This window comes from Eulemur rufifrons, chromosome 17, assembly GCF_041146395.1.
Source record: "Eulemur rufifrons isolate Redbay chromosome 17, OSU_ERuf_1, whole genome shotgun sequence".
NCBI lineage: Eukaryota > Metazoa > Chordata > Mammalia > Primates > Lemuridae > Eulemur > Eulemur rufifrons.
The window spans coordinates 11,996,070-12,021,645 of record NC_090999.1 but is presented as its reverse complement, the minus strand read 5'-3'; the positions used below and the strand labels follow the sequence as shown (position 1 = coordinate 12,021,645).

Sequence of the window (25,576 nt, the reverse complement as noted above, 5' to 3'; positions counted from 1 at the left end):
ATTTATCTCACCATAAAAACAAGAACCCAAAATGCATAAAAGTAATCATAAACATCAATTGAACCCAACAGGTATAATATTTGCCAAACGCTCAGTGTTACCATTTCTTCTTCCCTGATTATTACCCACTGACAACATCTTAGGTGTGGGACAGAGGACAGGCAACTCAGAAGACAGTTGGAGAGGATTTTTCCCCCATTTTTATTTAATCATGTGTATTGCCACCTGTAAGAATGGAACCAGGTTCATCTGTACCCACCACATTGCTAATGTCCCTTTAAGAATTAGTTCCACTACATTAGCCTTCACAAATATCATAGGAAATTATGTCAGAGTTTTCTAAAGTATGAAATTGTTATTTATTACTCTGGGTAATGACCACTCAATCCACTGCCTTCAAAAACGTGATTATTTAACCGATCCAAGCATGAGAAGTCTTTGTAGTGGCTAGGAATATTTTGTGTGTGTGTTTTATATTTGAGATTTGATTTCCAATATCCAATTGGAAAACACACCAATGTCTACCAAGAGATGCAAGAGACAACTGCTTCTTTTCTTAGGTGCAAGGACTGATGTGCATTCCTGGCCATTTCATAACAGTCACTGTTTCCTCGAATCCTCCAACCCCTCCCTCCTCCGTCTGCAGCATGGAGGGAACCGGAGCACACTGAGGGTCACTATTTGAGCTCTGAAGGAGAAATCAAGAGATGGAGGTGCATCACATCTGCAGGTGCATACCTATGCTTCGGCATATAAAATGTCACCAGGCATACGCACAAACTACTAGTTTAGAAGTCATAATGTCCATGCCCTCTTGTAGGTAAAACAGGGAGGTCTGGAGAGGTTAGAAGTGACTTAAAAGCCATACAAGTCATTAGTGGCAAAACCAGGACAGAAATCCAGTCACCGTAAAGGCCACTTCCCTGCTTACTTTCTCACTGCCTGCCTCACAGCACTCCGGTCGCCTTTCCTGGCCCTGTGATGAGTGTGATAAAAATAAACACCCAGGGAGAAGTGGGGGGCGAATAGAATGGTCATCAGTGGTTTCACAATTTACATCCACAGGATGTTTCTGTAAGATCCTATCATTCTTTTCTTCCCATCCTTTAAGATCGATTCTATTTATTGCCTTTTCATGAGTTTTATTCAAAATCTTCGTTGTTTTTAAGTAAATTAATTATACCCACATTAAATTATAGGGTGCATATCCATAAGTTTTCAGTTTAGCTTCTGAGACAATTTACTGACACTGATCCAGCTATCTTTTTGAAACAGATAATGTTCAAAAAAAAACTGAAGATCCTGCTTTATACTTCTATCCAAATATATTCGGGAAAATACTCAATACAGTGCTCTGTTCTTTAATAAGGTAGTTACCGAGGGTGACAAAGGGGTCGTAAAAGAAAACCAACAGTCTATCTCTTCTTTTTAATTGTTTAACTTTATTACTGTTGCACCATTTATACAATTACATATAATTTCAATGCATCCATTGTACTTTTTTTTGTTTTTTTTATTCATTTTTTTTTCCATTTTCCAATGAGTGGTGTGTTGGTGTCTGTGACACAGAATGGAAGAGAAACTGGAACTGCAATGAACGCAGACTTTTTTTTTTTTTTTTTTCATTTCCACTGACCAATAAACAGAACTACAGGTGCACCCAACCACGGACATGCATTAACTCGTCATGAGAAATCTAGGTAGGCTAAATAGGATGAGAGAATGTTTGTTACTCCCAAAAATATCTGGAGAGGAAGAATGGAGGATTGGCATCGAGATACATGTGGACAAGCTAAGTGGGCTCTGTCTGAAAGTTGGCATTCATCCACAACATTAAAAAAATATCAAAATAAGAAAGGCCGTAAATTAAAAAGAAAACACAGAAAATACTGCTTTCATAATGATCTGATTGCCTTGGCACAGGCCCTGTGGGCAGAATCAAACGCATCACTCCCAACTGCCCTGGTAGAAGAAAAGCCATTCGGATCTTAGCGGTGGAACGCGCGACACAGCAGTCAGTTCAGGTACAAACGATGTACTGCACTTTCAGACATTGATCTTTAAAATCCTGGACTTCTTGGTAAAGTTGACTGAAGGTATATTAGATATTTCCCCACAAAAATACTATTTGGATTCTCCCCACCCCCTCCCTCCCTCCCTTGATGGGACACATCCTTTTTTTTTTTCCCTTGGGCAATACATTTCATTACTTCCAATTCGAAACAAGTTAGTATAGGACAGAGAGAGAGGAGAGACAGAGAGAAAGAAAGAGAGGAGACAGAGAGAGAAAGAAGAGAAAGAGATAGGTTTTTTTTGTTGTTTTTTTTTTAAGTGGTATTATTTTTTTCCATAGGCTGTCCTTGTCACTCTTTCACTGCTACGGTTTGATCAGAATTAGCTGCCGGGGCCTCGCCAGCCTTAAGCTCTTCTGCGGGGGCTGCAGGGGCCTGGGCCTTGGGGGTAGAACTAGGTGCTTCCGTGGCTGCGGGGGTCTCCTTGTTGGAGGCGGCGGCCTCCGTGCTGCTAGGTTTTGAGTCTGAAGCCGGGGCCCCGTCACTTTTCGTCTCCTGGGCGGCAGGGGCTGCGGGAGCCTCAGTCTTTTTGGGGTCCCCTTCCTCCTTGCCCGGGCCGTCCCCGGCGGCGGGCGCCGCGCTCTCGGCCTGGCCCGCGGCGGCCTCGGCAGCTTTGGGGGCCTCGCCGCCCGCAGCGGGGCCGGAGGCCGCGGGCTCCTGCTCGGCCGCCTTCGCCGGCTCGGCCTTGGCCTCGGCCGCGCCCTCCGTCTTCTCGGGCTCCGCCTTCGGGGCCTCCTCCGAGGCCGCCGCGTCCTTCGCGCCCTCCTGCTCTTCCGCCTTGCCCTCGCCGTCCTGGGCGTCCTTCTCCGCCTTCTCCTTGCCCTCCTTGGCCTCGGCGGGCTCGGCGGCCGCCTGGGGCTCGCCCTCCTTCGGGGTCCCCTCCTCTTCTGTCCCCGCGCCTTCAGCCTTCTTGTCTTTGTCCTTGGCCTTCTCGTCGTTCACATTGTAGCCCTTCTTCTTCTTGCTGAGCTTGCCTCCCATCTTGGAGATCTGGAACCAAGCACAAAACAAAACAGAAAAGGGAGTTAGGCAGGAGTGAAAACAGGGGGCTTCGGCTTACAGAGTGAGGGGTTCAAAACCCTGCTGAGCCCCATGCCCCCAACATGGGTGACATGGTGAATTTCACTTATTACATATAATTAAATTATTATAGAATACAATTTTCACGCAATTGAATATAAAAAAAAAATTAAAAAACAATGCATCAAGAAAAATTCAGGAGCTCAGTTAAGTGGATTTTACCGTAACTAAAAATTAAACAAACAAACAAAAAACCAATGACTCAACTAAAGAGATTAAAGAGCTCAGTTGTAGAGCTCTGATGCACAGCAAGTTGAGGGAATAATAAGCTCAGATCAAAGAATAAGTGATTAGAGACAAAGCTCGTCAATCGCAGAGAGGTGGAGCACTATTTGTTTCTTATCTGCCTTCCCAGGTCGCCCTCACACACCAAGTATTGAACACTTGTGTGCAAAATGGCCGTGACAGCCATTTTAGGTCTGTGCTAGAGCTAGTACAAGCCTTCTTAATTTTAAAATACTTTCTGGAGAAATTGCACAGCTATAATAAGGCACAGATCACAAATTTCTAGAAAAAAATCCAAACCACAAACTCTTTTTAAACTCCACTATTCATTTATCAGTTTTATATAAGCAAACACAACTTCAAAGACAAGGCAAGTAGGATTCAGTCTGTCTTGTTATCCAGCAGGAGCAGTTATATAAAGTATAGTGTCTCTAGCTATTTTTAGTTCACTAGTTGTGTCTGACTTGTATTCATGGCCTTTCAAGGTATTTTTAGCTTGGAAAAAAGTTGCGTAGTAATATAAAATTGCTCTTCATTATCAATTTCCTGATTAGAATTCAAACTATATGTGTAAGTTAAGTGGCCATTAACAGCCTTTTCCACTCAAAAGTTAAGTTTCCAACTGTCTTGAGGCTGTGACTTTGAAGGAGTAAGGAGCTCTGATTGTATTTGAATCCTGAATTTTTCTCCTCTGGTACCAAAGCATTAATCCAGATAAATAATAAATTGTAAATGTATAAATAATAAATTTTATCCAGAACCATGCCAGAGCTAAGCAGACTCGTTTTTTTTTTTTAATCTTTGTGTGCATTTTTATGGCATCACATATCAGTGAGAACCCAGGGAAATGTTGCTCTTGTGAGGAAAATCAGTTACTTTTTCCTGATGAAGCATGGCAGAAATCATATTCCACTAGCCCCTTTAGTCCCCACAAATAAGAGAAATCCAGAAGAGGGAGAGAGTCTTGCCTGGACCCCAGAAGAGGTTAGAAAGTGCAGAAGAGACCACCTGGTTCTGGCCAGGGCAGCGTCCCCTGTAGAATTGTACAGCACTCCTTGACTAGCCTTTTTGTTTTTGTTCTTTTTAAAATAACATCCATTTAGAACAGAAAATTTGCTATTTATTCATTACACTCCTTGGAATCATGATTCATGATAGTGAAATAACCTACATTTATCTTATTTAAAAGTCAGGTGTTGGGTAGGAGAGAACTATTCTTCAGTCAAAATTCTGTCTTACCACTCTATACTAATTTCCTGTCTGGAGTGACTTTAATAGCTAGGGGAGAAAAAAAGCAATAAACTGAAAGATGACTAAAATACTATTCCTATTCTCAAAGCAAGTCTTTATTATGTTATCCGAGAAAGAATTTATTTTATATGTTTTTTTAAAAAAGGAATGGCTTTTGGTCAACACTCACTTTGGACATCTGATGGATTCTATTTGACTTAACTTTTATTTCTCCCTCTAAAGTAGGAATAAACATATACTTGTAGAGCAAAAATAAGTATACTTTTATCCTATAAGCAATTACAAAGCAATAAATGAAAATATAAAGAAGTAAACTGAACCAATATTTTAAATTGCAGTTTATAACTCTTTCACTGAATTCTTAATTAGTCAGTATGCATGAATGTTCTACATCAAATATCCGATATTTGAAGATATATTTGGGTACATTTGGTTAGGCTAAATAAGAAATAGGAAACCTGAAAAGTGTGCCCTTAGGATCTTCTCTCAAATCAATAATAGAAACCCATATACCAGCTTAGAAATTACAGACAGTAAGAGAAAGTGTAAATGCAGTGGACTTTTTGTAGACATAACATAGGGGTGCCGCTTTCTGACACCCACAGCATGAAATTCTATACAGCAATCCTCAGGGGTTTAAAGTCATCTTGGCTTGCAAACCTAAAATCTGAGTTACTAAAATTGGTTTTCAGAAACACAGTTAAGGCCGCATTCTATTCTTTGTTTTAAACTCAGCTGCCATTTGTTTCTGGGTCAAAAATGAATGCACATCATCAAGTTGTAAGGAAGAAGTATGTTTGCTTTTCAAACACAAAGTTAACAAATGCCCCCTGATTTTTTTTTTTTTGAGACAGAGTCTCGCTTTGTTGCCCAGACTAGAGTGAGTGCCGTGGCATCAGCCTAGCTCACAGCAACCTCAAACTCCTGGGCTTAAGCGATCCTACTGCCTCAGCCTCCCAAGTAGCTGGACTACAGGCATTTGCCACCATGCCCGGCTAATTTTTTCTACATATATTTTAGTTGGCCAAATAATTTCTTTCTATTTTTAGTAGAGACGAGGTCTCGCTCTTGCTCAGGCTGGTCTCTAACTCCTGACCTCAAGCGATCCACCCGCCTCAGCCTCCCAGAGTGCTAGGATTACAGGCGTGAGCCACCGCGCCCAGCTTTGCCCCCTGATTTTTGCTAATTTACCTGTGTTAGTTACAGTGAGGTACCAGAGGGAGGCTTATAGAATCCACTAGAAGCCTGGAAAAGCAGAGTCACCTGGCTATTTCCCAAGACAATATGGGTGAAGACCTTGCTGACACCCAGGGGTAAATTAAAATTACGATTTAAAATCTAGTAACAGTTTCCTAGGTGTTGGCCACAATCCTAATCCCAAACATCTTACAGAAATTATTTAATCTTCTCAACAGTACCATGTAGTAGTATAACATTACCATTCCCCTTTTACCCATAAGGAAACCAGCTGTGTTCGTGGAGCTGTACGATAAACAGAAAGCCAAGTCCACAAAATTCAGTATGCCAGGAGGGCACCACCTAGGAGGTGAAAGGAACTGGCAACAGGGGCTGAGAGCTCTGCCAGGAATGTTACCCACCCTGGTTATTAAGGTTGGTGCCACCTGTGCTGGCTCAGAACTCAAGATGTTAAGAGGATAAGGAAGAAATTCAGTATTTCAGGTACTCTAGGCCTCTAAGCTTTTCATCTTCCTATTGGCCAGAGGAGCTTCGTATCAAGAGAGAGCAATGGACATACAGTTTAATGATTTCACTCATTTCTATTACTCCTAATTTTGAAAGAAATCATTTGGTGTAGAAAGTTAGAAATTGGCACTTCTAAGTTAAGGGGGGGGAAAGCAGTTAAAAAAAAAATTACAGCAACAGGAAATCCACTCTGGAAATTATTTAAACCTAAACCAAAGCTACCCTAAAAGAGCATTTGTCCACATTTAGGACATTCACTAGCCATGAAGTAGCCCAGCAGGAAAACTCAAACCAATGCTGAATGCACTGACCTAAGCTCCTTGTGTTTACAGACTAACCAAACACTGAAGCCGATCTCTTCGTCATGACATCTCAAAGGAAAGCAAATTCGGGAGCTGTCCTTTAAAATCTCAAGAATATCCTATGTCACAAGTGCCAAAACCATACCCTTATGTCTTGAAATTGGCATAGAAAATAACTAACTATAAACAGCAGCAGAGAGGACTTTTACTGAATTTAATCTTGTAAATACTGGACAAGAATTATTTCAAGAAGACTTTGGACATTGGGTCATAGTAGGCCCGTAAGATGCTGATATAGGTCCCACCTCCACAGCACACCCACCCGAATCCTCGGGCAAGTTTTTAACTGCATTGTCCCACCATTTCCTGTAAAATAAAAAATGTCAATCTCATAGGAATTTAACTTGAAGCATCAGCATAACGTTTGACATTTTCACGGGCCTGCAATAAATGTTAGTTCCTTTTCCCATCACTTAATTTTACAATTCTTTGATAATTCTTTGCTTATAAACTCAAGCAAAAACAGGTTCCACACACACAATTTCTAGAAACAGGCATCAGAAGCCCTGTAATTAAAAGAAAATTTAAAAAATAAAAAACTTCTAAAAATGTCATCAAAAAGATGTTTGGTATGTGTGTTCCAAGCATGCTCCTGCTGACTCTATATATGGGGAAAAGAAGAAGTTTACAGTTATATCTGTCGTCACCAAACCATCACCATACTGCTAATAGTAAAACTGATGGACTTCTTTGATATAAATATTTTATGTATTTAAAATTCTCAAGAGGTTATGAGTCTTTTTTTTAACATATTAACAATCTATTCTACCAAGAAATATTCTAGACAGAGGTAAAAGTTAAAAATTAATCAAATCCATTCCTCCCCATTTGCACTAGTCCTGGAGTGAGTAGGCTGAGAAATACCATTTCATCTGTTACTGGATTGTGACCACCTCTTTATCACTTGGTCAAGGAAATGAGAGAAAACTCCATGTCTGTCACCAAGATGGAAAAAGAATGCAAATTCTTAAAATGAGTTAAAACTCATTTACCGCAACAAATTTTATAAGTAAAGGGTAAAAAACCTGATCTACACCTTATCTTGGCTAACAAAGCTAAACAGAAAATATTTATGAGGAAAGCTAACATTGATTGTCTTATGCCTTTTTTTGGTCACTCCGTAGATAAATTTCTTTCTTTTATAAAAATGTCAAATAGCTTAATATTTTTAAGGTACTAACATACATATTTAAAAGTTCCCACAAATGTCTCGTGACTAATTCTATATGCCCCCTCCCTCCCTTATAAAACCAAGCCGCTATCGAATTAATCCCACTTGGTTATAAACAGATATTCCAGAAGAACTGTGTTAGAATTCTGCTTTTTGGTGAAGAGGAGAGAAAATACCATTCTAGCACTGTTAGTTGATCAAAGCAATCTGGGCTGGAAAGCAGGAAAATCAGAGGAAGGCCTTGAAAGGTTGGAGGGAGAATCAATGGCAGTTATTGATCACACCAGCCCTGTTCTTTCTTACCCACGCCTATCAAGAAGCTCAGAAAGAGTTTGCGTGTAATACGCACCTACCACCTCCTGTGGCAGACTTCATAAAATTGTTGTGAGCTTAGACTACACACTCATTCCCCACACAAACTTTGTTTTTGTTTATTGGCAGCACATTATTTTTCCTAATAAATGAGCGTGCATTTATGAACTTTCATGACACTTCTAAAGGGGTGTTTCTCTAACTTTTTCAAGCCCAGATAAAAGAGCAACTTTCTAGCTAGGTAGGCAAGGTAAGGTTATGATTTTTATTTTATTTTTGTCCTCAGAAACAACAGCATAGAGTTAAAAAAATGGCCTAAAAGATTAGATTTTAATTCTTCCTTCAAAGCAAATATTAGAAGGATTCCATTGAGTCCTGTAGCTGACACGTATTCCTTTTCTTACAGAAGAAAATTCTGGTATAAGCTAATGTTCAACTTTATAGGAGAAAAAAAAAATTGTGACCCTATGCACTGCCACTATAGTAAACCTTTAATAAAGCAAATTAATTCTTACTATTGAGAGTTTAAATTTTATATGAAAATTTCTTTGGGAGGTGGAAGGCAAGAAATCATTTGAAATGCTATGTTATAATCAAGACCCTCCTTAATAGACTGAGACAATCTCCTCTACAAAGTTTCCCAATTGTTTCTTCCTCTCACTCCAGGAAGCCTGGCAGGGATCACAGAAGATGTTCCTTCTGTGTTCTTATCTATTCAAATCATCTAGGTTGCAGCAATTTTGTACACACAATCCACAGGACACACTGAGCCAAAATCACCTCTGTGCGAGCTTAGAGACTCACAGAATTTCATTAATCAGCCACAGTTCTCACAAAACTGTAACATGATTTGGCTGCTGCTATGATCGGCTCACCCAGAACTTTCCTAATATGTACCTGAATTTTTTCTTACTTTAAAATAAACTACTCTATCAGCACAGCCTACTGAATTAAAATTTAGTCTTTCCATTGGGGAAAATAAAGGTAGAAGGGCAGATGACAAAATGCCATATAGGAAAAAATTAAGTAACGTATAAAATCTTTTCTTTAAGACTTGTATCAAAAATAAGCCATCTAGTACTGAGTATGACGTTTGCTAAAAATGGCAAGAGTGCTCGGGGCTGGGCTCCGCTGTCAACAACTTGCCATGAGACTGAGTAAGTCACCTCCCGCACTGGGTCTCAAAGTTCCTAGTTCCTAATCTCTACAAAGTTCATTCTCCTTTGGGGGGGGGGGACTGCAATAATTTTAAGAATGCTTATGGTGCTAAATAAAATGCTATGCATGAGAAAAAAATGTGGTATTATCTCGGAACGCCTGGCCTCAAGCAATCCTCCCACCTTGGCCTCCCATGAGTTCTGGGATTGCAGGTGTGAGCCACTGCCTAAAAATGTGGTTTTATAGATAAAGTTCTAGCTCTACTCCTACGAATGACTCCTCCTTCTCCTACTAATTACGCAGCTGATACGTTACTATGATTGAATGTCTTTGTCCATGATTTCAACATGTGACGCTTGTTAAAAATTAGAAATAACAAATAATTAAAAAAAAACTTAAACGTGTAAAACAACATCCAAATATTTATTAAAGAATATTTTAATGTTTTCAGTTCTATTTAGGAAATATTTTCAGAATAATGTGTCAGCTCTATAAGTCATGAGTCAGGAAGGAGCTGCCCACTGAAGACATCTCAGATAGAGTCATAAGTGTCAGAAAAAATAGGTGTCATTAGCTTCGCTCATGCAGAACTATTTCACAGGGTTGTGATTGTGAAAGACACTCAGTTGTTTCCTTTACCTACCTTTGACGGGTCATCTTCCGACCACTCATGGTCCTGCCTAGCAAGATCCGCCTTACTCACTTGCCCAATCTCTCTGAGCAAAGGTGCTCCCTAAAAATAACCAAACCCTCTTTCCCTTTTACTTACGCAATGCTTGCCAATACCAACCTACGCATATTTTAAAATTATCATTTCAAATACAGTTTAAATCAGTCCAAGGGGGGCTAATCACAATTCTCCCAAACTAGGGTGACATTCAGTTTAGTGTTATGTAGAAACAAGAAAAACAAAGTGGGAAAAGTGCTCCAGCCCAAATTTCTAGAACAATATAGCCACCTAACACTCTTAAAAAAAAGTCAGTAACTTCTAACTTAAATAGAAAAACAGCAACATGAAACAATTACCAAGCTCGTAAAGCTAAATTAAAACAATTTCCTTTTCCAGCTCTGTATCATGTAGGAATCATTTAAATATATAAATTCAGCATTTAGTAGTCTAAGATTAATTAAGGAATCTGTTTTCTGTTTACAAAATCCAATTATAAAACACAAGCAAACTTGTACGAATATAGAAATTATTTTCCTGCCACCATCGTCTCCACTACCGCTTCCAGAATTAGCTGATACAGTGGACGGTGCTCGCAAATCCTGCAGGAACACAAGCTCCCTGCAAATGGAGGACTTCTCTTGTTTCTAAAGCGAGATTGTGCTATTTCATAGGACGCTGATACTGAAAGCTGAGTCACATGTGACCTTCCAACATAGTGTATCTTGTCTGCCCGAAACCTGCTTTCACCCACATGCTACCAGCCAGTGACACCAACTAAGGAGTGAGCTGGATTCGCTGCTTCTTCCATAAACACTAAATTTCTCAATATCCTAACCACAGACTGCTTTGCCCCCAAGAGTTTGCAAAAGATATTTAAAATATGCAGAGAAATTTTGTTTATACCTCTGTTGATCTTATCAGGGAAAAAAATGATAAAGTATCTTGAATTTTATGAAGAAAGGAGATCTGAGACGGAATAAATGTTAAGATTGTCCAAAGCCACCAAAAAAATGGTTTGAATTTTGCCAAAGTTGAAGGTTTTAGCTGTTGACTCATTCATTTTCCTTCCTTCAACAATTCTTAAGGGCTTAACACATAAACACTGTTATCCCCAATCAATTACACCACTTATTTTGGGAGGAACCATTTTTTATTTTGTTTTTAATTGAACCCAAAAATATGGAACATCTCTTCTATGGGAAAAAAAAAAACGTTCCATCTGTTTATAAAGGTCCGTACTTTTTCATGTATTCTCTTTTATGTTCAGAAGCTGATTAAATAGTTTTATCTAAGAAATCTCTCATGAATTTTTTTTTTTCAAAATAAAGGGCTAATTCAATTCTACATTCATTAAAATGGAAAAAGCTACACAAACAAAACAAAGACATGTCACCATTTTTACAGAGCCATCAGGAGGCAACATTTTTGGAAGATCGTGCTTGCAGTGCATAAGTTGGGAAAGAGTTCCAGGCCAGTTATAGCTTTTAATGCCAACAGCTTTGCTTTGGGACTATCAACAGGAGGTCATGGTGTATTCAAACACAGTGAGGCCAAAGATTCATTATCCTCACAGGAAGGAGAGAACAAGAGTGAGAATGAGATAGGGAGCGAGCCAGGAGGAAAGAAAGAGAGAGGGGGAGAGAGGGGAGGAAAGAGAAAGAGAGAGAGAGGGAGAGACAGAGGAGGGAAGGGGAAGATGGGGGAGGAGCAAAGAGAAAAAGACAGCTTCTCACTTTGAATAAAGTCTTTTCACCCTTCCTATAACTGCTTCTTCTGAAAATCTACTCCTCTACTAGATCTAATCAACTTTTCATTTTAATTTAACTTATGAACACTGAAGCCACAAACTCTGTCTCTTAAGCTTCTCTAGCAGGACACCGTCAGAGGCATACAGGAGTCAAAGGATCCAACAGTATGGGGTTTAAATCTTACCTCCATTCTGCACCAAAGAGAAAGCAATCGTGCTATGAATCAGGAGGCCCACTGGGATAGCTTCCCTCGCTCTCCAGTGCTACCAGAGGAGCCCAATTTGACCGACAACAATTGCTATGATGAGTAGAACCACTGAGCTTGACCTGGTCCTCAGCAGTAAAAGAACACACTCATTGTGTCCTTTACAGAAGACACTTCTGCCCTTCAGTGACTGAGGTTCTCAAATCCCATGGCTGGGACCCAGTGAAAATACACTGACTGCCTATACATTCCTCTGGTTTGGGTGGAGACAACTGCAGTGTTCTAGGACATGGAAAAGCACAACCTTCCATTGCGGGATAGTGTCTAATCAACATTTGAGCCATCATGGAAGTTGTTCTTATAATAATTTTCCAATGAAATGCTAGATTTCTGGGAGCTATCATTTGCTGTTTCCTTTCTTTAGACCTTTAGATAAAAACACTTGTTAAATAGCAGGTGCGGGAGAAAGGAAGAAATGTTGGATCAAAAAAGCATGCTGAGTAGGAGAAACAACAACATTTCATCATCAACTTTAAGAAGACGTCAGTCCTCTGTGGCAGGTCTAAGTAATAGCATGCCTTCAGGCTTCCTAGAAAATGTTCTCTAGAGACCTGGGTCATCCAAACGGCTTTCAATAACCCTTCTGGATTTTGGTGGTAAGCAAAATTATTGGCAATTAAATATTGTTTATCCCAACCCATGTACTGAATTTTAGATGTTTGGATAGACCACCATTTGTAATTATTGCTGAAACTTCATTTCAGTAGCACTTCCACTTCGCTGGTTATATTTATTACTCTGTTGCCCAAGTCTTTGGATGAAAAATACAAGCCCCAATCACAGCATTGCTCCTCTTCAGAAAATGCAATCTTGCATAATGACACAGTTTCCAGGCATTAACTACCTCAATACAGTGGGGATTACATGCATTGTGGTCTTCCTACAATTACTACCTACTCCATGCTACCTCCAATTTGATTTCCCATTAGCATGCTTTTACATTTAGCTCTGTGACTTAATGAAAATCATCGGCATCCATTAACTGGTGTATAAAACAAAACAGGGAAATGATATCAAATTTCTCCCTATGATCTGAAAGTTACTATATTCACTACTTTACATGCTATTCCTATTTATGTCTTCTATCTCTGCACTAACATCTAGGCACTTCCTATGCAGGACAGTTTGAGTCATACACAAGTCCCATCCACTGCCAAGTTTCTATTTTCAAAAATGCAAATTTGAATTACTTAACCAGTTCACCTAGAACCAGCAGAATAGAGATCTTAAGGATGACATCAAACAGATGACAATGAAGAGGACGACTCCAAGTCTCCAGCAAAAACCCAACATAAATATGCAACAGTATGTGTCAGAGAGTGGAGTGTTATTTCTGGTTTGATTACAGCTTCATCATGTGATCAAGACAAGAAGCAATCTCCTTTTGATTCTGTTTCCATCTTATAATCAAAAGAAAATATATCTGCCTTACAGGGAAGCTGGGAATAAATCAAAGTTTCTTGGTGAAGTTCCGTATGTGGCTGCAGCATATTAACTGTGTATCCTTGGACAAGCAATTGTCTGTCACTCTGCTAATTCAGAGCTGCAACATTTCAATAGGCTTACATGCCAGGCAGTCCACTATTGATTCATACAAAGTTGCAACTGACTTGTGAGTTGCATCTGTGAGCAAACTCATTACCAGACAAGTTGGGTTTATACTTATATAGGTGGAAAGAATCAAGTTATTGGTCAAACCTACCTGAAGCAAATGTTGGGATAAGAGAGAGAGAGGAAAAAAATTTTACTTTAAAAAAAGACTTTATAAAGAATGAAGAAACACAACACATATTAAGTGTTTTCAATAAGACTAGAGGAAAGAAAGCTAAAAGATTTGGTTATGTCCAGCAATTTCTAATTTCAACAAATGACTGGCCCTTTTCTTTTAAAGGCTCAACATTTTTATTCTAAAAGGAATAAATAAAATAAAGATAATGCAACCTATGTGTGTTTTTGGTATTCCTACAGGTATGTGTTCTGTCACAGTGATTTGCTATCAGAGTTTCTTCAATGCCTGATGGTAATTTCCATTGTTAGAATTATAGTTGTCAGTGTCTGATTTCATCAAGGCTTTATATCCCATAATCCTAACAGCATCACCAACATTTCGGGGATGGGAATGTCCTCTGTGGAGAGGAAACTCTATTAAGAGTTGTCAACCATGTCTAAGTTTCTAAGGTAAAACTTTTCAATATCATGTGTAAAAATTTAGAGAATATGTTTTCAATTTATTCCCTTGTCACCACAAAAATGTTTAGCATTGTAAAAACATACTGTAAAAATACACAAGACATTTTAGGGGAAAAAGTACGCACACAGAGATGCACACATTCACTTCTACGACCAAATTTTTTCAAAGAAGTGATTAATTAGAATGAGTTGGATCTGCAAAATCAGAAAGCTCTCTAATACAAGAGAAGATTAATCACAAGTGACTGGTCCATTCTTCTTCTTGAAGCCCAGCCTAGCCCTACGGAAGCATCGGCAAAGTTTCTTTGGGGATTTTTCATTAAAAATCCAACATGCATAAATATTTGAGGTGATGGATATGTTAATTAGCTAATTCAATCATTCCACACTGTATTCAAAAATCGCAATACCTCTTTGTACCCCATAAATATATACAACTATAAGTTGTCAACATATAATTTTAAAAATCCAACATGCAAAATGGCCTCAAGAACTTCAGATCTTTGGAATTATTCCAGAAAAATAGACTTGATCTCAGTGAAGAAAGATCTTTTTTGAAGTGTTTACTAAGTACAAGACATGACAGCGGCATGAGTCAGCAAAGAGCCTACCCTAGTCTAGCAGGAAGGGCAAGACATATAGAGACAATTAAAATATACATGCAAGTTAAGTGTTTTACGAGCGAGAAACACAATAGTGTTTCACCAGATGATGGGTTAGCTGAAGTCAGGGGATCAGAAAAGGTTTATAGAGAAGGTAGAGTTTGAGGTAGTAGAAACCTAAAAAATACTTATACATGTAGTACTTACTCTGCCTAAGACTGTTTTGATACTTGATCTTTAATATCAACTCATTAACTGTCTCTTCAATCCTATAAAAAAAGGAATTATTCCTATCCCCACTTCAGCATGAGGAAACTAAGACACATAGAGATAAATAACTTACCCAAGATCAAACAACTGGTAGTTTCTGGAGTTGTGAGGTGAGTCCAGGCACTCTGACTCACTCAACAGGGTTAAGGTTAAGGTCTCTTAACCACCATGATAAACTGCCTTGGAAGACGGATAAGCTTTCTATAGACGAAAATGGAGAAGTGCACACTATTTTCTTCAAAGGGAACAAACAGGAACTGTCCAGTTGAAATGATCAGAAAACCTCAGTGATATCTAAGAGGAAGGTGAGGACTCTCGTTTACCTGGAGTGAGGAAGATGAATATAAACCTATAAAGGTTGCCTGGTAGGGGAAAATATCTACATTTAGATGGTAGAAAGCAGAAAAGACAATTTGATGTGCAAAAGTAAAGCAAACAAGCCTATTGCATTATAAAAAAAGTTTCACAACTCACCTTTCAGCAGTAGAAAAATAAATATGCTAAACTATAACTGAAATTTCCATTCTATTAAATGAGACATGGCCACTTTCCAGGCACCATCCATGATAGCAAACTCTCTGCCACGGGGACCTATCACATAATTAAAGACTAGAAGGCAGAAATCACTGTTACAATATTGTCAATATGTTTTTCTTTTGTTACTATGTGCATATTGTAGAGACCAGTTTTTCAAAGTGTATCTCCTAATGGATTGTACAATTATAGCCATAAAACCCCAAGCTCATGATGCTGCTATAAAGGTGGCAGATGATAGTTAAGCTTCTTGAATGTTAAGGTTGACTGAATGTAGACACTGGGCAGAGGTTTTCTTCCTCCCTTTTAATATATCCTGCCACATGCAGCAAACATTATCAGAAAACATGTATTATTCATTCTCATCCATAGTCTAATATGCTTTTAGAGGCTGCTGTGCGTTCACATTGTTATTTATTTGCACTTAACGGGTGGTCCTTTCAAAAGCCCCAGTTGCAACATCCTAACATATGACTTTATATGAATCACCTGCTCTTTTAGTCAATAAAGTAAGTCAACCACAACCAGCTCAGGAAATGCATGCTGTGGAGATCATTTCTGAATCATTTCTCTCTTCCATAGACCCAGGAAACTAAGATGTCCTATCACCGCAACTAATTTAGAACTCTTGTAACAGAATTCAAAATAAAGCACAAAGAAAACACTCAGAGCAGCTGAGATATTTTTGCTGCTTATTAACGTACCAGACAGGCCGTGATGGGCTTAGGGCCACGGCAGACTCTCTGGATGTGGCCACCCAACAAAGACAGGCCCACCTACTCCAGGAATAGCTGTGATTTATTTCCAGTAATTTCTATCTGGGCTTGTTCACACTTTTTATGACCCCCTAAAATTCTTACATATTGACACTTTAATGTATCTTTTTTTTTCTAGCACCAACAGCAAATTTAGTATTTCCAGTCCTAAAGCTATTTCATATTTTAATGATTTTCAATGAAAACCATTCTAAAATTTTTTATACATGCCCTTGATGTAGTCAACAAATAATTTGCTTTTGTGTGTCGTGCTCAGCACAAGTAGGGGTTTGGTAAATGTTTGCCGAGTTAATGAAAGAATGTATCCAATCCATAGGTGAATAGTTTGTGCCCTGTCATCTTCAGCACTCTACTGCAATGCTGCGTTCAAACAACGCGATGTGATATTCAATGGCATTTGTCATCTGGGCCCCTTCTTACGAATTCACATTATCCCCCCAAATTTCTAAACCAAATGTTCCACTCCAAACTGTCCACGCTCACACTCCCCTCCACACTTCCTTCTTCCAATTCGAGCCTCTTAGTTACCTAATGAGTAATGAGGCAAGGTTTGAGTCCCAGAATGCTGTGAGATTTCAAAACATGACTGAGGGTATTTCTTCCCCGCAGTTGGGGCTCCTAAAGAAGAAGAACCATGTCTTTCATCCCCAGATTTGGCACACAGTAAAACCTCAACAGTTATCTTTTCAATTTATGAATGAATGGGAATGAATTCTAACGGAAGCAACTAGAATTCAATACCAATTGCCCCTTACTCATGCTAAGACTTGGAAGGGTCACTTCAACCTCTCTTATTTGCAATATTTCCATACAGTGTGTCAAATAGTAGTGAAATGTGTGTATATAGAAATCATCTGAGGAGCTTGCTAAAAAATACACACTGGGGAGGGTCGTAGCAGGCCCAGAGTGGGTCAGTCCTACAAATCTATTTTTACCAAGTTGACCAGGTAAAGATGAAACAAATAGTGCAGGGACCACAGGTTGAGAAATATAGATACATGGAGTTTGCAGTGACTTTTACATCCTCTGTAAAACCTCAAACATATAAAAATCCCCCAAAATAAGCGTGATTGTTGGTGGTCGCAAAGCTAGAAACAACAATGGCAGAAAACCCAGCTGGATGAGGGTGCAGGGGTAGGGTAGTGTCAAGCCCAGTGAAATGTCACCAGCTGTGGAGATAAACTGCCCTTGAGCTGTCTCTGCCACCAGAGCCTCAAATAAATTAGAATTGCCAGGACTTATTCTCCCTACCAGAAATTCCCCACCACCCCCAATCAACCCCTCTCTCGTTAGTGCCACAGTTTAGCCCTAGGGGTCAAGACACAAGGAGTTTCCTATGGCAAAGCAAGGCTCCCGACCAGAGAGCAGTTTCATCAATTTTTGAGAAGCCCCCACGCTCACACCAGGCCGTGGGCGGTCCCTGGTTACCCCAGCCACTTCTGTCGTTGGTGGGGGAAGCACAGGACAGGCGCCACTTGGCTCTGTAAGCTCCCTTCTTACGTAACGTGAGGCTTCAATTGTTGTTCCAGGTTTACAGCCTGCCCTGGGAGACAATGCTGTTTTCAGAAGCATCCATTTTATGTAATTAGAGTTCACGTTTCAGAAAACAGGTTTTTCTCTTTTAGTTCAAATGGGACTTTGATGGCTTGCCAATAAGTTTTGAATTTATGCTCTGAGGAAAAAAGCATACGGAGACCATGCTCACGTTCAGCTGTGAAATGTGAGGCAAGGAGTCGGCCTCGGCAAACCCAGCCTCGCCTAGAGAAAGGAAAAGAGGGAGGGGAGGTGGTCAATGCGTGCGGTGCAGTATCTGCAGTGAAGGGTAGCTCAGCTCTCGGCACGCAGCAGGTAATGAGTCCATCTTCGTTTACTTTCTTTACCTAAAGCCATGTCTCACATCTGTTCATGTGTAAGGGACAGTAACCCTGGATTTCAAGATCAAGTACAATAGAGGTGGACCAATTACTGTATTCAAAACTAGCAAACAAACAAACGGGTATTGGTTCAATTATAGTAAAAATAATCACTTTCCCTAACATTTAAACTCTAGGTTAGAACTTGCAAAATCCATTATATAATCTGTAGAGTCTAAGAGCAAGTGCATGTTACTGAATCTTACAATGATAAAAGCGGCCGCCTCACGCTGCTAAAAGATGAACGCCAACCAGGAATACCAAATGACTGAATCCAGTACGTGCAGAAGAACGTTTCAGGGAACAATCAAAAGGAAAAACATTAAAATGCATTAAAAATGTGATTTAAGTCCCAAGAGAGACCCCATTTAAAGCAACCTCAGGAAAGGCTCTTTCCCAAACTCTAGTTCTGTCTTACTTGCTTTAGGTTAAATTGAGAGGTTGTGGCAAAGGTCCACGCACCCTACTCTGTTTCACTCAGTACACCTGTTTGGCATTCGGTAACAGTTGTCAAGTTGAAATATCAGTGAACCTTTTACCTAGGAATATTTTTTTCCATCCACAGCTAGAAAATCATAGATTCAAACACAAAGTGAAGGCAAGAATTACCAGATATCCTTCCTCAAACTTAGCATAAAATTCGGGCCAGAAGTCAGCCACCACTATTTTTTCCTATAGGATCAGAGAAAGCAAATCAAGAAAACTAGATTGCCCTAATCCAGGAGCAATTTTCTGGGAATTAGGGAGCGTCTAGAGAATGTGGCCTTGCATTCCAAGCCACACCATTATCATGTCGGTACTCACCCTGCAGACCAAGCGCTAAATACCATCCCGACATGTGAAACTTAAAATCTGGCACCAACGTAACGCCTCAGTGGAGTCCGTCTTGCAATATTAAAGCTATATAATAATACCCAACTCGCTCTCCTTAAAAAAAGAGCTAATGCTACTTGTCGTACGTGATTTTTTTAACTTGAATCTTTAAGCAATTTCTGTTCCACTTGGGTTTGAGTCTTACCATAGCCACTAACTGGCTGCTTAGGTTAAATATGCCACTTTTAACTCCCAGAATTGGTTATTTCATTTCTAATATAAAGGACTAAAGCTGTATCCCTTAGGTCTATAAATTTTAGTGTTTATACAAATATGCAATAATGTATATGTTTAATTAGACTCAAGCATTCAAATTCATTTATTTCAGAAACGGCACAAACGTCCAGCCATTGTGCCAGATGTAGGGCACCCAATGAAAAACAAGGTCGACTCCAATCACCAATAGATCTTTCCAGCCTAGATCATAGGAAAACTATGCCTCCAAAAAGGGCCAAAGGTAACAGAGCAAATGCTAGCCTGTGGGCTGAATTCTAACAGTGTGGCTTAAACAATTTTAATAAGTAAATGACAACAGAAAGTCAATCTATTTTGCAAAAGTAAAAGTAGAAAAGAACTAGGCAGGCTCCCAAATCCTTCCTAATGAGGCTTTCTGGGCTCTCCTTGGGATATCCTTCAAACTTTTTGTGCACTATCTGAGATAAAGGCCAAGGTAGAAGGTGCTAAAAAGTGGGGTGCAGGAAGGCAAGCAAGGGAAGTCATGCAGATACCAGATAAATGAGGAACAAGTGAAACCTCAGATGTCAATAATAGAACATCTCAAGACTCCCTCAATCGGGTGCAAATTCTTCCGATCAGTAGACCAAGTAAGTGTCCTACCCTATGCACTCAACCCATGTTCCCCACGTGTGGGTATCTGGAATTCTCTGTCTAGAAACCTATTCTGGTCTGAAGGACATTGCTAAAAGGAATATATGGCGACAGCGCGAACCTTAAGCAACCATGAAGTTGCAACAGATCTGTCTGAGGAGAGGTGTACTGTCCGAATAAGAAAGGCAAATGCAAACATATTATCAACTTCAAACAGAACGTGGAAGTGAAAGAGATGTATTTAATATGAGAAAATTTATCCGGCTTTTACAAGCTGGCAAAACTCAGCCCCAGCGAAGCTTCTGAGCGTACCACCATCCACACCACAACCAACACCCCCACAACTTCCTACCCTGTGACACCGTCAAGAGTGGGGGGTTGCAAATTACGACATTTCCTGATTGACACCAGGCATCCAATGTGGGACAAGCATTTCAAAATATGTAGCAGCTTCAGATTGCTACAAGCACCACAGATTCTATATGACTCTCGGATGTTACCTTCCAGACTAAAAGCTTGGAAGGTAATAGTAAGCTATGACTCACAAGTCTGGTTTAATGGGGAAAATCCTAGTGAACTTATTATAGTCTTAAGTGGGTAGATTACTATGTCATTAACATGAGATGGAAGGACCTAAAATAGAATAAATTGAACCAAAGGGAAGGAGAATCTTCATTCGAACAGCATCTCCTGGCTCTTGTGACCCTCAGCGGTCTTTCACATCTCTGTGCCTCCAAGATTTCTTCTATAAAATAAAAGGATTATGCCACTTCATCTCTAAAATTCCATATATCTAAAACACTAATACAATGTTTGGAATAATGGGTCCAAAAATATAAACAAAATGTTGCTGATTAGAATAAATTATCACATAGCATGAAGGAAAAAAAAATCAAAGTTATGCCTTCAGTCATTTGGAAAAACAGCAGAGGAAGAAGCAGAGGGTGAACCGAAGTCACTTAAGACCACCCAAAAGAGAGGGACCGTCTCTATCAAAATAAAGATCAGTGTCAGAGCACCCTCATTCCTTTGGTGCCAACTAAAGTAGATTGTCCAGCGTGGGATCTACTGAAGGAAGAATATCCAGCACTGTTTGTGCTTTAAGATTTACTCTCTCCATTTTTATATGGGGCCTCTTTTTCCCATTTAAACCTAAAATGTCTTAGGGTCAGTACCAAGCATGGTATATAGTAAAATTTCAGTATGCTAGATGATGTGATGACTCAAACACGGGATTTGAAATTCTTATCGAATTAAAATCTAAGAAATAAATGCAGTTATTCAAAAATTTCATTGACTACTTCATAACATACTGAAGATCCATTGCAAATTGCATGTTTTTGTTAACTTACCTCACTTTCCTTATTCACAGACTTATTCTGTTTATAACATAGCTTTGAAAGTAACAGAACTGCACTTCCAAAACAACTATGCTAAAATCTGAACCATCATGTAAGTCAGGCAAAACGGTCTCCCATTACTTGCAATCAGTGAAACTTAATTGCCATAGGTGATCATAATAGATTAATAGGACCCCCCCCAAACCCAGTGTAAATTCGTACCCCTATATCACTGCAGTCATGCAGCCTGCCTGGAAAGGAAAAGGCATTTTTAAATAAACTCAAAAGATGGATTACAATTATGTTAGCTGATATTTGTTTCTACAATTACACATAAATGAGAACTGATGAAAAGAAAAAAGAACCTGCTTGTGAGTCTTTTACAAATTATACTCATTTGTCATAATTAGCACTCATTTGCATACAAGATGCTAACGTTTTCCTAGTTTGTTCTATTTTATGAAAAAATAATTTTCCCTTACAGACCCAGTCCAGTTAAAAATACCAATGCAAATGCAAAATACCAGTATAAATGAAGGTTTGCGATTTGAACACATCATAAAACAATCATGTGCAAATTCTACTTATAATGCTTTTCCTAAGATACCTATGAACATCTTCTGCATAATACAAATAAAAACATAGATATAGTAATTAATGTTGAAGGATTTTTCTGTTTCATAAAGCCTCCTGAATGTCTTGGTGGTCTTCTCATCATTGATGAGTTATTGTAGATGCATGTAAATTTGCTAATAATGTGAGTATTCAAGCTTTCCCACGGCCAGATTCCAGTCTAACGCCAGGTATTGGGGTGCATATAGATGACGATCAAAGATTTAGAGGGTAGTTCTGAAAGATGTAGATCATTTTGAGAGATTGGGAAGAACCTTGATTACTCAGAATTCCATCAAGACTACACAGGAGAAAATAAAGCAGAGAACAAAGTGGTGAATTGAATTTCATATGCATCTATTTGCCTAAAACCACCCTTACACGTGTAAAAGATGATTACAGAGATAAGTCAATTTTTTAAGAGTAGCTAAATATTTTGAATTCTGGAAATGAAGAAATATTAACACTGACTATTTTCATAATTTTGTTGGATGATTTTACTTGCTAGATTAAAGCCAAAAATTCTAGAATTTAGTCCTTTCTTCTAGAGTAGGTGTTAGCACACTGGGCTGCCTGCTTGTTTTTGAAAATAAAATTCATATTGAAACACAGCCACGACCATTCACTGACATGCTGTCTGTAAAAGCTTTCACATTTCAAGAGCAGGGTTAAGGAGAGTTGAGCAGAGTTCCTCAAGACAGAAACCATACGACTGGTACTTTAAGAAAAAGTTTGCTGACCCCTGTCTAGAGTCTTAGATGAACTACTTAACCAGTGACTCAGTCCCTATCATCAGATGAGAATGTGATTCAAGTCTAAAGGATGCTGAAAAGATTAATCAGGAACTTTTTTGGTTTGCAACAATATTATCAGTGACAAAGAATGTCACATGGGAATGTTTTAAGATAGGGAAATGAGATAGCCTTTTTTTTTAAAAAACTCTAATCACTTATTCTATGCATAGTAGAAACACAGCACATCTGAGGTCAAAACTCTGGACAAGTCATTGACCTCCCGAGAAGGCGTGGTCCTGTAGGACAGACTTCTGAAAGACCACAACCAAAAATCGTGCCTGGGACCCAAGCAAGGGGTCCACCCCATTCTGCTGCGCAGCAAAGAGTGAGTCACTGAACCTGTGAGTCTTTTTTTCCACAAGCACAAAATAGGGATTATACCACCTTTACACAAAAGAGGATTTATCAAAATTAAATAAGACAATAAAGACTTGAATGCTTCTCTTGAGCAGATGATGTGGTTTTGTGGTACCCTTCTGATTATATCATGCCTGGCCTTCTCTGAAGTTAAAATGTTCATCTTTGAGACGTTTCCATGCTATGAGGCAATAGCCCAGTGGCGAAAGTGAAGCTACAGAGTCGTAGGCTTACCCCACCCCCACCCTAGTAAGAGCTTTTTGCTTCTCCCCAGACCTGTCTTTCTCACCTTCAAGCCCTAACCTAAGGGCCTCTCCTTTGTCCTCTATGACTCCCTCCAAGGGTTCTAGGGAGTGTCATCAATTCAGTCTTGCTGCACTTCCTACATTCTCTAGCTCACTGCCTGTTATTTCCTGAGCTTCGGAGTCACGCACACAGCAGTACACCAGTGACCCAAGGTGGATGTCCTTCAGGTACTTCAAACTCAAGACTTCCCCAAGTGTGCTCACCGCTACCTTTCTCAGCGACTGAACCTACCTGTTTTCCCATGTTCCCATAAAGACTAGAACCATCCATCATCCACCCATCACTCTGCCAGAAATGTGGGGGCCTTTCTGGACCAACTTGCACCACGTCACCACCACTACCCTGGCATCCAGTGTTTATTCTTCCACTTAAAAATCTGTTCATAACTCCACCGCTGAGTGCTAGGACATAAAATAGGAGCTAAAAGTATTGTCCGACCTTCTGAGAAAGCTTTTGTTATTCCTTGTTTCCTCTTGCTGCTAGACAAAGATAGCTGGAGTTCCAGCAGCTGTTTGGCCATGAAGACAGAAGTCAACGATGAGACTTGGAAGAGATGAGAGAGAGAGAGTCTGGAAGCTTCCTCACACCACTGAACTCCCACATCAGCCCTGGAGCCCCTCTCTGGAATTTTACGTAAGAAGCATTAAATATTTCTCTCATTTAAGCCATTATAATTTAGGATTTTCTGTTCTATGCAGCAAAATCTAATTCTAACAGAGAGTTGATTCCTCAAAATCACACCAAAAATTCAGGTTAAATATAAATACATTTGACAATAAATCATTCCCATGACTGACCTCCTCCCCGCCAGCTAACTCTCAAACATAGAAATTTCTCAATTATTAGTGTTCAGAGTATGGTACCACTCGAAAACACCAAGTCTACTAAATGAGTTCTCCATGTGAAATATATCCTGATGCTGTAAAAAAAAAAAAATAGTAATAAAAAATTAGGTTGATTTGTAACAGTGACTGTAAAGTCAACACAAAAATTACAGAAAAGAATAGACAAGTTAATCAAATAACACACTGTTCATAAAGTACAAAGTTTTTATAAAGAACAATGTGACTTTTCATAGTCAAGTGGAATATCCATCAAGTTAAAATAGAAAGCTTTTTTTAGTATAGGTGGAAAAACAGCACAGGCAAGATGCGTCTCAGTAGTAAGTGAAAATGGAATCCTAAAATCACATAAGACACCTTAGGGATGGTCTATGACTTAGATCAAGGCTGGGCACGGTGGCTCACCGCTCTGATCAACACTCTGGGAGACCAAAGTGGGAAGATCGCTTGAGGCCAGGAGTTCAAGCCCAGCCTGTGCAACATAGCGAGATGCCATCTCTACAAAAAATACAAAAACGAGCCAGGCATGGTGGTGTGCACCTATAATCCCAGCTACTGTGGAGGCTGATGCAGGAGGATCACTTGAGCCCAGGAGTTCAAGGCTGCAGTGAGCTATGATCACACCACTGCACTCTGGCCTGGGCAACAGAGCAAGACCCCATCTCTAAAAATAACAACAACAAAAAAAGACTTAGATCAAATTGTGGGTTGAAGAAAAATTAATGAAGTAGGAAGGTGTACATCAAGCAGAGATATAGAAATGTTAGTATATATAAAACAGAGCCATTTGTAGAAAACAAAATGAGTCTAAATTGAAGTTTAAAAAAGGTAAAATGATTGTGTATATCAAGTGATTCTAAGTAGGGTTAAAAAAAAAAGTATGTTGGGAAAATGCCTTAGCATTGACTGGAAAGGTCTCATGGAAGTATTAACCGCATCTGGCTTTTCAAATTCCTCATCAGTTAATCACACCCATTTTAGACTCTTGCTGGTCCCAAAGCTTGGGAGGGAAGTACCATGCAGAAAGCCCTGCAATCCAAGGACATAAAAACCCTGATTTGCTGCTACAGGCACATAAGAGAGGAGCAGATGGCTTCTTGCCTTTGACCAAATTTGCTTCTGGGTAAAAGAAGGCTGCAGGAAGACCGACATTTACTGCACCCCACACAGGACAGACCCGCCAAGAGGTGAACAAATGCGAGGCCAACAACAGGGATGGTTCTTGCGTGAGGCCCTGCAGACATAGGGTAAGGGTGTCTGAGCTCACCAGGGCCCTGGAAAGTGTAAAAGTTTGACTTCTCAAAAAACAAAATAGTACCTC

General features: G+C 39.5%; 1 protein-coding gene across 1 annotated transcript in view; it reads right to left on the bottom strand.

The window, feature by feature from the left end:
• Positions 1 to 2,362: 2,362 nt before the first annotated feature.
• Positions 2,363 to 25,576, bottom strand: part of BASP1 (brain abundant membrane attached signal protein 1) — a 50,947-nt gene continuing 27,733 nt past the window's right edge. The window contains exon 2 of the mRNA XM_069492565.1: positions 2,363 to 3,062. Within this exon, the coding sequence (XP_069348666.1) occupies positions 2,364 to 3,053 (690 nt within the window). The 5' untranslated portion in view covers positions 3,054 to 3,062 and the 3' untranslated portion in view covers position 2,363. The remainder of the gene's footprint in view (positions 3,063 to 25,576) is intronic.